The 12,674-nt window shown below is 38.7% G+C and overlaps 1 protein-coding gene across 1 annotated transcript in view; it reads left to right on the forward strand.

The window, feature by feature from the left end:
- Positions 1–12,674, forward strand: part of LOC130240480 (ephrin type-B receptor 3) — a 108,922-nt gene that overhangs the window by 31,999 nt on the left and 64,249 nt on the right. Inside the window, exon 4 of the mRNA XM_056472017.1 lies at positions 3,417–3,804. Coding sequence (XP_056327992.1) covers positions 3,417–3,804 — 388 coding nt within the window. The remainder of the gene's footprint in view (positions 1–3,416; positions 3,805–12,674) is intronic.

Below are 12,674 nucleotides of genomic sequence, written 5' to 3' on the forward strand. Positions count from 1 at the left end.
GGGCATCCGCTGCATAAAACAAGTGCTAGATAAGTTGGCGGTTCAACTCCAGATTAATAGAGTCTCTAAGCCGAAAAGCAAATGAATAAATGAATGACTGTATAAGCTACACCTTCATTTACCTACAAAAAATTATTAAAATAAAATTAGAGTAATGTTACCTTCTGAAAACTTCCATTCCGTGTATACAAATCAATCAAAGTTTCAAGCAATGTGTTTGGATTTGTATTTTTGTCTTAATAGTTCAGTAAAATCACTGTCCATTGAGACAATCCCCTTTTCTTCCATGTGTTCAAAATAATGAGAATACTTTCATCACAGACATGGAAGGCTCTGCCATCTTGGTTTTTGTCTGTTCCCGCGGGAACATTTTCTCATTGAGTGTGATTCAACGTGAATACACTCATTTTAATTCAGCAAACAATTTTTTAAAAGCAAATTAATTAATCTAAAAGTAACTCAAGTTACATTTTTTAAAAAGCAACTGATTCATTCATTCATTTTCTTTTCGACTTTATTAATCTGGGGTCGCCACAGCGGAATGAACCGCCAACTTATCCAGCACATTTTTACACAGCGGAAACATTCATACACACTCATACACTACAGACAATTTAGCTTACCCAATTCACCTGTACCACATGTCTTTGCACTTGTGGGGGAAACCGGAGCACCCAGAGGAAACCCGCGCGAACGTGGGGAGAACATACAAACTCCACACAGAAATGCCAACTGACCCTGCCAAAGCTTGAACCAGCGACCTTCTTGCTGTGAGGCAACAGCACTACCTACTGCGCCACCGCGTTGCCTTAAAAAGTAACTCAATTATTACATAATTTTTAAAAGTAATGTGTTACTTGTTACTTATAAAAGTAATATTATTATTATGTAACTCACATTACTCGTAATGTGTTACCCCCACACTGGTCACAACAGAGAAAAAAATCTTAAACTTCCAGTTCATGGTGACTTTAACACTTAATTGTATTGACTATATTCCTGGGCAAGAGTGATTGAAAGGGCATTACACTGAACGAGCTCTTGGGTTTGAAGCATTATTTCTCCATGTTAAGTGTAATGTTAAGTATGTTAACATCTCCATGGATTATCTTAAAGATATCATATCATAAAGCCTCTTCCAGTCTTTTAATAATTCTGGTAAAACCACAACTGCATACTAAAACTTATCTTATATCTCAGACAAGTTAGACAAGTCAGGATGCTTTTACTGACAAATTTATATTTGGAGGTATGGTTCATAATGGATTATTAGCACATATAACTGTTCTGCTTTTACCTGCTTTAAATGATTAAATTGGGGTGTATTATAATGTCTTGGTGATAGATCCAAGAATGCCTTTGCTGTAGCTTGCAGTGTAGAATGCCTCTCCTTCTGCAATGAGAACTGTAATGCTCGAACTTGAGGGCTTGGTAGGCTGAAATGAGAGGGGACGACAGAAGGTATTTGAACTTATAAAAAGTGAGGGAGCGTTGTGAGCAGTTTGAGCATACTTACCGAGCTGTATGCCATGTGTGTATGTACCTTGTCTAACAGAAGAATCACAGTGGTTGGACCAGATAGTCCGCTGATCGCATCTCGCCTATGTTGCTTATTGCCAGGGGCGCCTCTAGGGTAGGAAAAGTTAGCACCACAACCCCTTCCCCCTATCACTGAGCCTGTTTATAATAGTTTTATTTATTTTGATGGCCAAAAGGGCATCAATGCGTAGATGTCAAATAGACGTCAAGGTTTTGTCATCAAATCAGTTGACATTTTTGATGTGTTTTTTGTAATGTGTTTTTTGACATGTTTTTGATGACAACTTGATATCTTTTGACATCAAGGTGTCCACTGGGTACTGTGTTTCATTCAGAAGAGCCCATCTCTATATCTATATATATATATACATATATAGAAGCTGGAACTCCAGAGACTATAAAACTTCCTGCTTTGAATGTGACTTCTGCGTGATCTCCAAGTCATACATAAATATGCAAGCAAACTTTTTATTTTAATGCCTCCAAAATTTCTGAACGGCTTGCATGAGTAAATGGTTTAAGATTCTGACATTTGATAACTTTGGATAAATATCATAGTATTGTGATTAGTGCTCTAAAATAGGTTCTTTTTAAATGTCTGCATGAAAAACAACTTTTTTTCCCCATTGAACGCAATATTCTTCATTTTAAGAAACATTTAAAATATTTTGGAACAGTAAACATGTCAGGCTAAATAATTCAAGTAAATCATTGACTTCAGCTCAGTGGCGGTTCTAGACCAGAGTTACTGAAGTCCATTTTTTTTGCCCTCCCATTAATTTATAATAATGCCAAGTGATCTAAATCAACCCAAGGAGATTTTCACAGTATTTACCATAAAACACACATAATTCTTCTGGAGTCATAATAGGTCTTATTACTTATTTATTTCTTGAATAAAAGCAGTTTTTAATTTTTAAAAAACTATTTTAAGTCAGTGTTATTAGCCTGGGGCAACCCGCTGGGGTCAGAGACCCTGCTGCTGGTGGCCAAGGGGCCCTCAAGAGCCCAGAATGCAAATCCAGGGAGAGTGCCTGACCCCTGAGGCAGCCGGCGGAGGTCAGAGACCCTGGAACTGGAGGGCAAGAGGCCCTCAGCAGCCCAAACTGCAACCCAGGGAGAATGACTGGCCTCTGGGGCTCAAAGCATCCGCTGACTGCCTGGAGCTCAAACGCGCGCATATGCTGCAGCGCATGCCAGAGTGTGTGTGCGGTCACGTGATGTGTGTTTTCAGCGGTGTAGTGTGGACTAAGATCTTTTCAGAAATGCTAGGTGAAATGCCAGTGTGGACGTGGATTGTTTTCGTTCTAAAACGTTTTAAAACTAAAGCGTATTAGTGTAAACGGGGCCTAAGTGATTTGTTTTCTAAATGTTTCCTGAATTGTGGGTTGACCAGTTGGTTTTGATGTGGAGGGTCCTTTTTTGCTGGAGATACTGTTGCCCTAAAAAATACATTAAATAGTTGTAAAAACATGTAAAAAAACAAACAAACTTACATATATAACAACATTTGCAGATTTAAAACCTTGACTTGTGCAAACCAGTTATTGTCCCATACCAAATGATGACAGAATTTGTCATGAGAAATAATGACAGAATACCTTCTAGGGCAGGGGTGCCCAAACTCGGTCCTGGAGGGCTGGTGTCCTGCAGATTTTTGCTCCAACTTGCCTCAACACACCTGCACGTATGTTTCTAGAAAGCCTAGTAAGAGCTTGATTAGCTAGCCCAGGTGTGTTTGATTGAGGTTGGAACTTATCTTAGCAGGACACTGGCCCTCCAGGACAGAGTTTGGGCACCCCTGTTCTGTGTATCCAGAGTGAAAAATGTTCCCAGTCTTATAGTCTTGAACATCCATACCTTCTGTATTATCTCAGGTGGACACCATTGCCCCAGATGAGAGCTTCTCGTTGCTGGAATCAGGAATCGTCAACACCAAAGTACGGAGCTTCGGCCCTCTTTCCAAAGCTGGTTTCTACCTGGCCTTCCAGGACCTGGGCGCCTGCATGTCTCTGATCTCAGCCCGGGTCTTCTTTAAAAAGTGCTCCACCTCCATTGCCAACTTCGCTGTCTTCCCAGAGACCGCCACTGGCGCCGAGGCCACCTCTCTGGTCATAGCTGCCGGAGCTTGTGTGCCAAACGCAGCCGAGGAATCTGTCCCTCTAAAGCTGTACTGTAACGGAGATGGCGAATGGATGGTTCCAGTGGGAGCTTGCACCTGCATGCCGGGCTTTGAGCCGGCCAAGAAAGACACTCAGTGCCAGGGTAAGTGTTTGGCTTCTTAAAATCTGAGCAAAGCGGATTCTGTTTAAAGCTTTAAAGTGTTTGCTGGCAGATGCCACAATATGGATTATAAAATCTGTATGGAAGTGATGCAAAGGTTATGTGCAGGTCAGGGTGGTTTTATTATGCTTGTTTTATGTAGTCTCTGGGAGTGCTAACATCTTCATTGAGGTAAAGTTGGTTTTATAGTCGCACATTCAGACTTTCTGCTTAATAATATAATTTAAGAAAATAATTATTTACCAATTTTAAATTGGCTATCAAAGTAAAACACTGTTCATAGTCAAATAAATAGTGCTAGTGTTGTTTTGTAAGTCATACTTACTTGTGATTTCCGACCAAATATTTCAGTATTCCATGGTAAATAATATAGAGAGCATGTCATTGAACGAATGTACGAATATAAAACCAACTTTACCTCAGTAACTTATTGGTTTTAATTGCAATTTTACTACCTTTTCTTGTTAGGATTTTCTTAACTTCTAGAATAATTCATCAAAATAGGGTTATTTTAATGACTTTAATGATGCTTGCTTTGTTTACATCAAACATACATATTTTTAAAGGCAACATTTTTAGCACTCCTGTAAATTTTTTGTTCAGTTTCAAATATTTCCCAAGTGCTGTTTAACAGAGTTTTTTTCAACACATTTAACTAATTTCACATAATAACATAATTAAATTATTTTTTCTTTGTCATGATGACAGTACGCAACCTGACAAAAGACTTGTCGCCTATCCAAGTTTTAGAAACAACAAATAATAACTTGACTTCTAGTTGTTTATTTGGCATCAGAAGTGACCAAAATAAGATATGATCATGCCTTGATTTTTAATTAGGACAGTAAGGTCTGACTTTGCTTAGACAAAAGTCTTGTCACTTAACAGAAATAATGTACAGTATAGAATATAAAGTCATGGTGCAGTGGAAAAAGCATAAAAATTGTTTATGACTCCCATGAGCTTGGAGGACTGCATCCATACATCTCTTCAATGACTCAAATAACTTATTAATAAAGTCATCTGGAATGGCAAAGAAAACATTCTTGCAGGACTCCCAGAGTTCATCAAGATTCTTTGGACTCATATTTTTTGCCTCCTCATTTATCCTACCCCAGACATACTCAGTAATGTTCATGTTTGGTAACTGGGTTGGCCAATTCTGGAGCACCATGACCTTCTTTGCTTTCAGGAACTTTGATGTGGAGGCTGAAGTATGAGAAGCTGTAGAATTTGCCCTCTCCTGTGGTTTGTAATGTAATGGGTGGCACAAATGTCTTGATACCTCAGGTTGTTGATGTTGCCATCCACTCAGCAGATCTCTTGCACACCCCCATACTGAATGTAACCCCAAACCATGATTTTTCCTTCACCAAACTTGACTGATTTCTATGAGAATCTTGGGTCCATGCATTTTCCAATAGGTCTTCTGCAGTATTTGTAATGATTGAGATGCAGATCAACAGATGATTCATCAGAAAAATCGACCTTCCGCCACTTTTCCAAATGATCAACTAGAAGTCAAGTTATTAATCTCTGACTTTTGTCAGGTAGTGTACGTCATATTTTAGTTATTTTGAAAGATACTAGTATTCAGCTTAAAGTGCTATTTATAGGCTTTACTGGGTTAATTAGGCATGTTGATAGACAACAGTGTTTCCCATTGAAAATATAATTTCTTAAGGGTGCTAATATTATTGACCTTAACACTGATTTAAATTTCCTTTTATTACATCAAAACTAAAAGAAATAAGACTTTTTTCTAGAAGACAAAATTATTATAGGAAATACAGTGAAAATATATTTGCTCTGGTAAACTAAATGTTTGAAAATTATGAAATTGGGGTATTAATTTTACCGTCAACTCAACATTAGCCTCAAATATATTTTTATTTAACACATTATACATTTATGTAAATTTGTAAAAGTTTATTATAATTTTAGGGGTGTTATATCATCATATTTGTATATCGAAAATATACAGTAGGATGATACAGTTTGCACTATTTCATGATGTACTACCCCGTAGTACACAATGAAGTCTGAATGTGTTCATGGCTTGTGAGGACAACATTAGCGTGAGTAAATGGAGACAGCATTTGATGATTTCAGATGAACTCTCACTCCCTTAAAAGTCATTCTGACACGCTTTTTGATTAGAACTGTGATTGACTGCATTGATCATCTCGAGAGCATCTGTGCCTCAAAGTGAAAGGCACAAAGATCGTTTAAATTACCATATTGCATTTCCTTTGAGTAGAATTACTTTTCAAAGTGTCTAAGATGGTCTGTGCCTATCATGAAGAACATTGGTATTTGGAGAGACGAGAAGGAGAGAAATGAGAAAGTCTGTGTGTGTGATTGTATGTGTGTGTGCTTGTATGTTTTCATATCCTGGTGGGGACATAAACCTGATTGCACACAAGCTAATTGGGATTGTGTCACCATGGGGACCTAAATTGAGCTTCCCGATGGGTAAACATGCTGGTAAATCATACAGAATTAAAGTATTTTGAAAATGTTCGAATGCATGGGGGATAGAATATACAGTCTTTATAGTAGAAACATCATGTCTATGAGAGCCCCCACTGGAATATATGAATAATTCTCTGTGTGTGGGGGTGGTGTGTGGCTTGTCTGTGAGAAATACAGTGAACTTTAGAGTTTTAGTGAGAATATTTTTAATCAACATGACATTTTTACAGTTTTTAAAGTCTTATATATACTGTAGCTTGGCTTAAAATGATGTGATAATATTGTGTTGTAGGTTCAGTAAAGTGTTTATTACACCTCTAATTAATGTATACACTCACCACTTTAGTAGGTACATCTTACTAGTACCAGGTTGGACCCCCCTTTTCCTTCAGAACTGTATAGATTCATCAAGGTACTGGAAATATTCCTCAGAGATTTTGGTCCATATTGACATGAAAGCATCATGCAGTTGCTGCAGATTTGTCGGCTGCACATCCATGATGTGAATCTCCCATTGCACCAAATCCCAAAGGTGCTCTATTGGATTGAGCTCTGGTGACTGTGGAGGCCATTTGAGTACAGTGAACTCATTGTCATGTTCAAGAAACCAGTCTGAGATAATTCGCTCTTTATGACATGTCGGGTTATCCCGCCGGAGGTAGTCAACAGAAGATGGCTACACTGTGGTCATAAAGGGATGGACATGGTCAGCAACAGCGCTCAGGTAGGCTGTGGCATTGACATGATGCTCAGTTGGTACTATTGGGCCCAAAGTGTGCAGGCAACGTTTTCCCAATCTTCTATAGTCCGATTTTGGTGAGCCTGTGCGAATTATAGCCTCAGTTTCCTGTTTTTAGCTGACAGGAGTGGCACCCGGTGTGGTCTTCTGCTGCATCCGCCTCAAGGTTTGACGTGTTGTGCGTTCAGAGATGCTCTTCGGCATACCTTGGTTGTAATGAGTGGTTATTTGAGTTACTTTCTTTCAGCTCGAACCAGTCTGGCCATTCTCCTCTGACCTTTGGCATCGACAAGACATTTGCGACCACAGAACTGCCGCTTACTGAATATTTTCTTTTTTTCGTACCATTCTCTGTAAACCCAAGAGATGGTTGTGTGTGAAAATCCCAGTAGATCAGCAGTTTCTGAAATACTCAGACCAGCCTGTCTAGCACCAACAACCATGCTCGGTTTGAACTGCAGCAGTTGACCATGTTGACTTGACCATGTCCTGACCAGTTGCTGCCATGTGATAGGCTGATTAGAAATTTGCGTTAACGAGCAGTTGGACAGGTGTACCTAATATAGTGGCCGGTAAGTGAATACTGTATGTTAATACAGTTAATTTTATAAACATTTTATAAATCCCTTCTTAAAAGGATCTTTCACCCAAAAATAAAATTCCGTCATGGTTTACTCTTGATAACACAACCAATTTGTTTTTTTTTCTGTTCTCTTGAACACAAAAGAAGATATTTTGAAAAATGTTGGAAACCTGTAACCGTTGACTTCCATTGTATTTGTTTTTGCTACTATGGATGTCAGTGGATACAGAATTCCAGCATTCCTTTGTGCTCAACAGAACAGAAAACCTGCTTTAGAACAAGTAAAGGGGTGAGTAAATGATGTTTATTTTTAGGTGAACTATCCCTTTAGATCAGGGATGTAAAACTCAATTCCTGGAGGGCCGCAGCCCTTCACAGTTTAGTTCCAACACTAATTAAACACACATGATCAAACTAATTGAGTCCTTCAGGCTTGTTTGAAACCTACAGGTAAGTGTGTTGGAGCAAGGTTGGAACTAAACTGTGCAGAGCTGCGGCCCTCCAGGAACTGAGTTTGATATCCCTGCTTTAGAAGAAGCAACAAGTTTAATAAAATTTCATCGATTTTTTTTTCCCATTTAATAACACTAAATCAGCATCCATTTGAAAGTGCTAGTAAGGAAACTATGCCACTGTTTTGTGGTTTTGGACCTCCACACCGCAATTCATTTTATTAAACGCGCACACTAGCCAGGACATTCTGCAGCATTTGTATTCCAGACAAGAAAGAAAGTCATACGGGTTTGACGCAAGCAGTGTTATAAGACCATTCATATAATTAGCTTTCGCTTTGAATTCCGAGGGTTGAGGGGCCAGAACTGCTAATAGGATTTTTAGGTCGAATTTGAAAAGGCCAGAATTTTAAGAGCTCGACAGGCTAGCACGGCCTGCCAGTCCAAAAATCTGGAGTCCGGAACAGAGAGAAACAATGCGCTTGTACTGATCCACAGTCTCCCCGCAGACCTTATCTGGGCTCAGCACAAGAGGAAAGAGAGAGAGCGAAAGAGAGAGAGAGAGTCTCGGTAATGGGTGGAGGACTGCAGTGGTGTCAGAGAACAAAGCTGCCAACAGCGGCAGCCCACAGCTTCCACTGACACATCTGATAGGGTCCTAACAGAGCGATAGACCAGAGACGGATGCTTCTGCAGAAGGCCAGACCAATTCTCAAATGAGAGTCCGGGAGAGTAATGGGGAAAATTAAAAGATAGACTATAGAGAGAGAGGAGGAGTGTGAACGAATGATGAGGTGGGCCCTGAGTAATAAAATGTGAATTGGACGGGGCCTCCTGGACTGTAGGAACTGGTGGACAAGAGGGGAACTTCCTTTGAGATTGCCAGTATGTGGCGGCTCATTTGTTTCCATCTGGTTGTTCAAGGTTAAGAGCTTGCCTTAAAGGACTGATAAACGACTCTCCCGGGCTGCGCGCTATACAGCCGTGAGATGCACCGTGGCCAATGGAGAGTGCGTCTAATTTCCTTTATCACCTTCTAGCTTTAATCCGCACACACACACTCTAAAGGGAAACAGCCAAGCCCAGTTAACATTTATCTGTCAGGTTGGGCATGTTCTTTCTCTGTCTCTCTCTTTTTCTGTCAGAGCTCTTTTCATTTTATTCTCGCACTGAATACGTAATGCCACGCGTGTTAAGATTGAGAGCAGAGGCCACTTGCTTGGATTTTCCACTGTCTTATTACGCTAGCCGTGAAGTGATATGTGTCATGGGAGGAATACTGAAGACCATCTTTTTTTCTACTGTTTGCTATAATTCACCTGCAGTGTCACAAGCAGGACACATGTCTCTGCGCGGCCCCCATTAGCTGCAGTGTTTTGTGAGGGGGAACGGGTGTGGTGGGTTGTTGTTTACAGGAAAAGCAGAGCTTTGTGAAAGCAGCAGATTCCTCAGCCAGACTGTTACATCAGCCATTTTCTTCCAAAAGAGACTGACTGACTGGAGTGCGTCATTATAGCACAGTCTGGCCTCGACGGGGATGGTTTAAAACCAACTTTGTCTGATTTATACATTTTATTCATTTAAAAGTTTAACTCTAATGATAACTATTGAGCCTTAATATGAACTAGAACTATTCTCGACTCTTCCCTTCATTACTTAACACCACAACTGCCACAATTCTATGACTACTGGAACAGCCATAGTGCGTTCTCATATAAGATGTCATATTGTCTTGTCTTATTTACATTCAACACATTTATTGAGATATTAATATTAAACTGTTATTATATTTAATAAAGCCATCACCCTAAAATACAATCTTTTTGGTAATACCCCTGCTGAAAAAACTGCTTAAACCAGCCTAAGCTGGTTGTCTGGTTTTAGCTGGTTGACCAGCCTGGTTTTAGAAGGGCTTTGGCCTGGTTTAAGCTGGACACAGCTGGTTTTGGCTGGGCTCCCAGCCTGGTTAGGCTGGTCAAGCTGGTTTTAGCTGGTCATCTTCCAGCCTGACCAGCTAAGACCAAGCTGGAAATAACTGGAAACCAGCCTGGAAATGGCCAAAACCCCTCTAAAACCAGGCTGGTCAACCAGCTAAAACCAGCTAACCAGCCTAGGCTGGTTTAAGCTGTTTTTTTCTATAGGGACTGCCTATAAATGTATAGTTAGGCTATGTTAGACCACATGCGAATGTCCACAACTCACATTTAGTTTCACTTTCTCAAGCAGAGAAGGCTTTTTTTGCAGCACAGAATATGTTTTGAAAGACATATGAAGTAAAGTTATGTTTTTGACAATTTAAACTTATGTTCTTGATTGCAGAAAGTTGCTAGGCAACAGAAGCACACAGATTTAAAGTCACAGGGAAAAGTAGCAGACAACTGAAATGCATGCGGCCGTTTTGGTAGTTCTAGGTAGAAATAATCATAACCCTTTTGTGTTATGTAATTTTAATAAATAATACGCAGCGGACGGTCAAAATGACTGCCTCGGTAGTTCTAGTGTTAAACATTAAAATAAGATTTTTTGCTCATTAAAATACCTAAAATATTTTGCTGTTATTATTATATATAATTATATTTTATATAATTATATTTTGCTGACTTATGGACTTATGTTATGCCAAATGTTCCAAAGAATGTTCAAATCCAGAGAAATAAGCAATTTTAACTAGTGACAGCACACATCCTCGATTTCCGGTTTGGGAAATTGTGAAAAACACCAAAATATTAAAGATGTTTTAATATGTTTTTTCTTTTATTAGACAGAAAGAGCAGCATTATAACTGAACCCGAAAATGTATATGGTTTCAAAAACAGTGCTTTTATTCTCCACATTGTGACGAGCAGATGAACAGGAAGTGGTAAATTGTGGCATAATAAAAGCTCTGCTGCTTTCATGCCCTTTTTTACTCATCTCTCATTAGCAATTGCTTCAGAATTGCCTTTATCTGTACTCTGCTTCATATTACCGTGATAATAAGTGTTGAATACTATAGTTCAATACTTGAACTTGATTTCTGAGTGCCTTTAGAATGTAATGAAAAGATTGTAATGAAAAAAATCCCATGATTTTAAAGCATAATCAAAGTACGCTTTTGTTTGTTCTGAATATGCACCCTCTAGTGCTGAAAATAACATATTGGAATTGATTGGGGTAAATTTTGTAGTTTGGAGAATTTAAATGCCTAAATATAACTCTTATTGAAACACATTTTTTTGTTGCAACCAAAAATTATTTGAGCTTCAAAGCTCTTTATTTGGTTAAATATATGTGGTGGTTTTATTGTTTTAGGCACACTTTTATCATTACAATGAGTTTACACACACTCAAAAGTGATGTTTGCTCTTTGTTCAAACTGCTTAATAAAATGAGCTGAAACAACACAATTCTTGAGTTTATTGGAGGGAAAATTGTTTTACGTTCAATCCACTTAAATCTGTAAAATCTAAAAAGTTAAATGAATCCCTTCATGTTGTCCCAAAACAAATTGATTGTGTGGAACCCAGCCTTTTTTTTTGTGTTTATTTAGGTTTTAAAATCATAAATGTTTACTGACTTGTATGCATAAACTCTTCTTCTAACTCTGTAATTGAGCTGCAAGGTTGCTTTAGGGTTTTTACGGATTACACTGTCATGGCAGTGAACTAAAATCGATAGTATGGCGAAATGTTCGTTTATTCATTCATTTATTCATTCATTTTCTTTCAGCTTAGTTCCTTTATTAATCTGGGGTTGCCACAGCAGAATGAACCACCAACTTATCCCTTCCAGTTGCAACCCATCACTGCAAAACATCCATACACACACATACACTACGGACAATTTAGCCTACCCAATTCACCTATAGCGCATGTCTTTAGAATTGTGGGGGAAACCGGAGCACCCGGAGGGAAATCACGCGAACACGAGGAGAACATGCAAACTCCACACAGAAATACCATCTGACCCAGCCGAGGCTCAAACCAGCGACCTTCTTGCTGTGAAACGATCGTGCTACCCACTGCGCCACCGCGACGTGGCGAAATGTTGTTTAGTGATTTCTTTCAGTGTAAGGAATGTTAAAGTCTGCGTGAACTGAAAGTTGCTCAATCTTTTCTCTCAGTATGTTAATGTACTTTCAACTGAAATGGATTTTTTATTGAGTAGGGGGTGTGGCTTTCTTTTTGTACATCATTACCTCATACTGTAGGAAACTAACAATAAGAGGGGTGTGTTTAACAATATTGTTGCCGTAGCCGTAAAACAAACATTATCATAGAAGAACTTTTGGAATATTTGGAAGTTGATAACCTATATATGTTGATAAATAAACATCAAGATCTTTCTTTCCCCAAAATCATTTACTAAATGGAATCAACCGGCAGAAATAAGCAATAATCTATAAGCTAATAAGTAATTTTATTTTTTGGTAATTTATTATTTATCATTATCCATAATGATGTGGCATCCAATATATCATGCATCACTGCTGTCAATATTTTTTAACTGCACATGTGATTGAGTTCAAAGGAAGTTATTTTGAAAAATTTTCGAAACTAGTAACTGTTGACATCCATAGTAGGATAAACAAATACTTTGGAAGTCAAAATGTCAAACATTCTTC

Source organism: Danio aesculapii, chromosome 2, assembly GCF_903798145.1.
Source record: "Danio aesculapii chromosome 2, fDanAes4.1, whole genome shotgun sequence".
Taxonomy (NCBI): domain Eukaryota; kingdom Metazoa; phylum Chordata; class Actinopteri; order Cypriniformes; family Danionidae; genus Danio; species Danio aesculapii.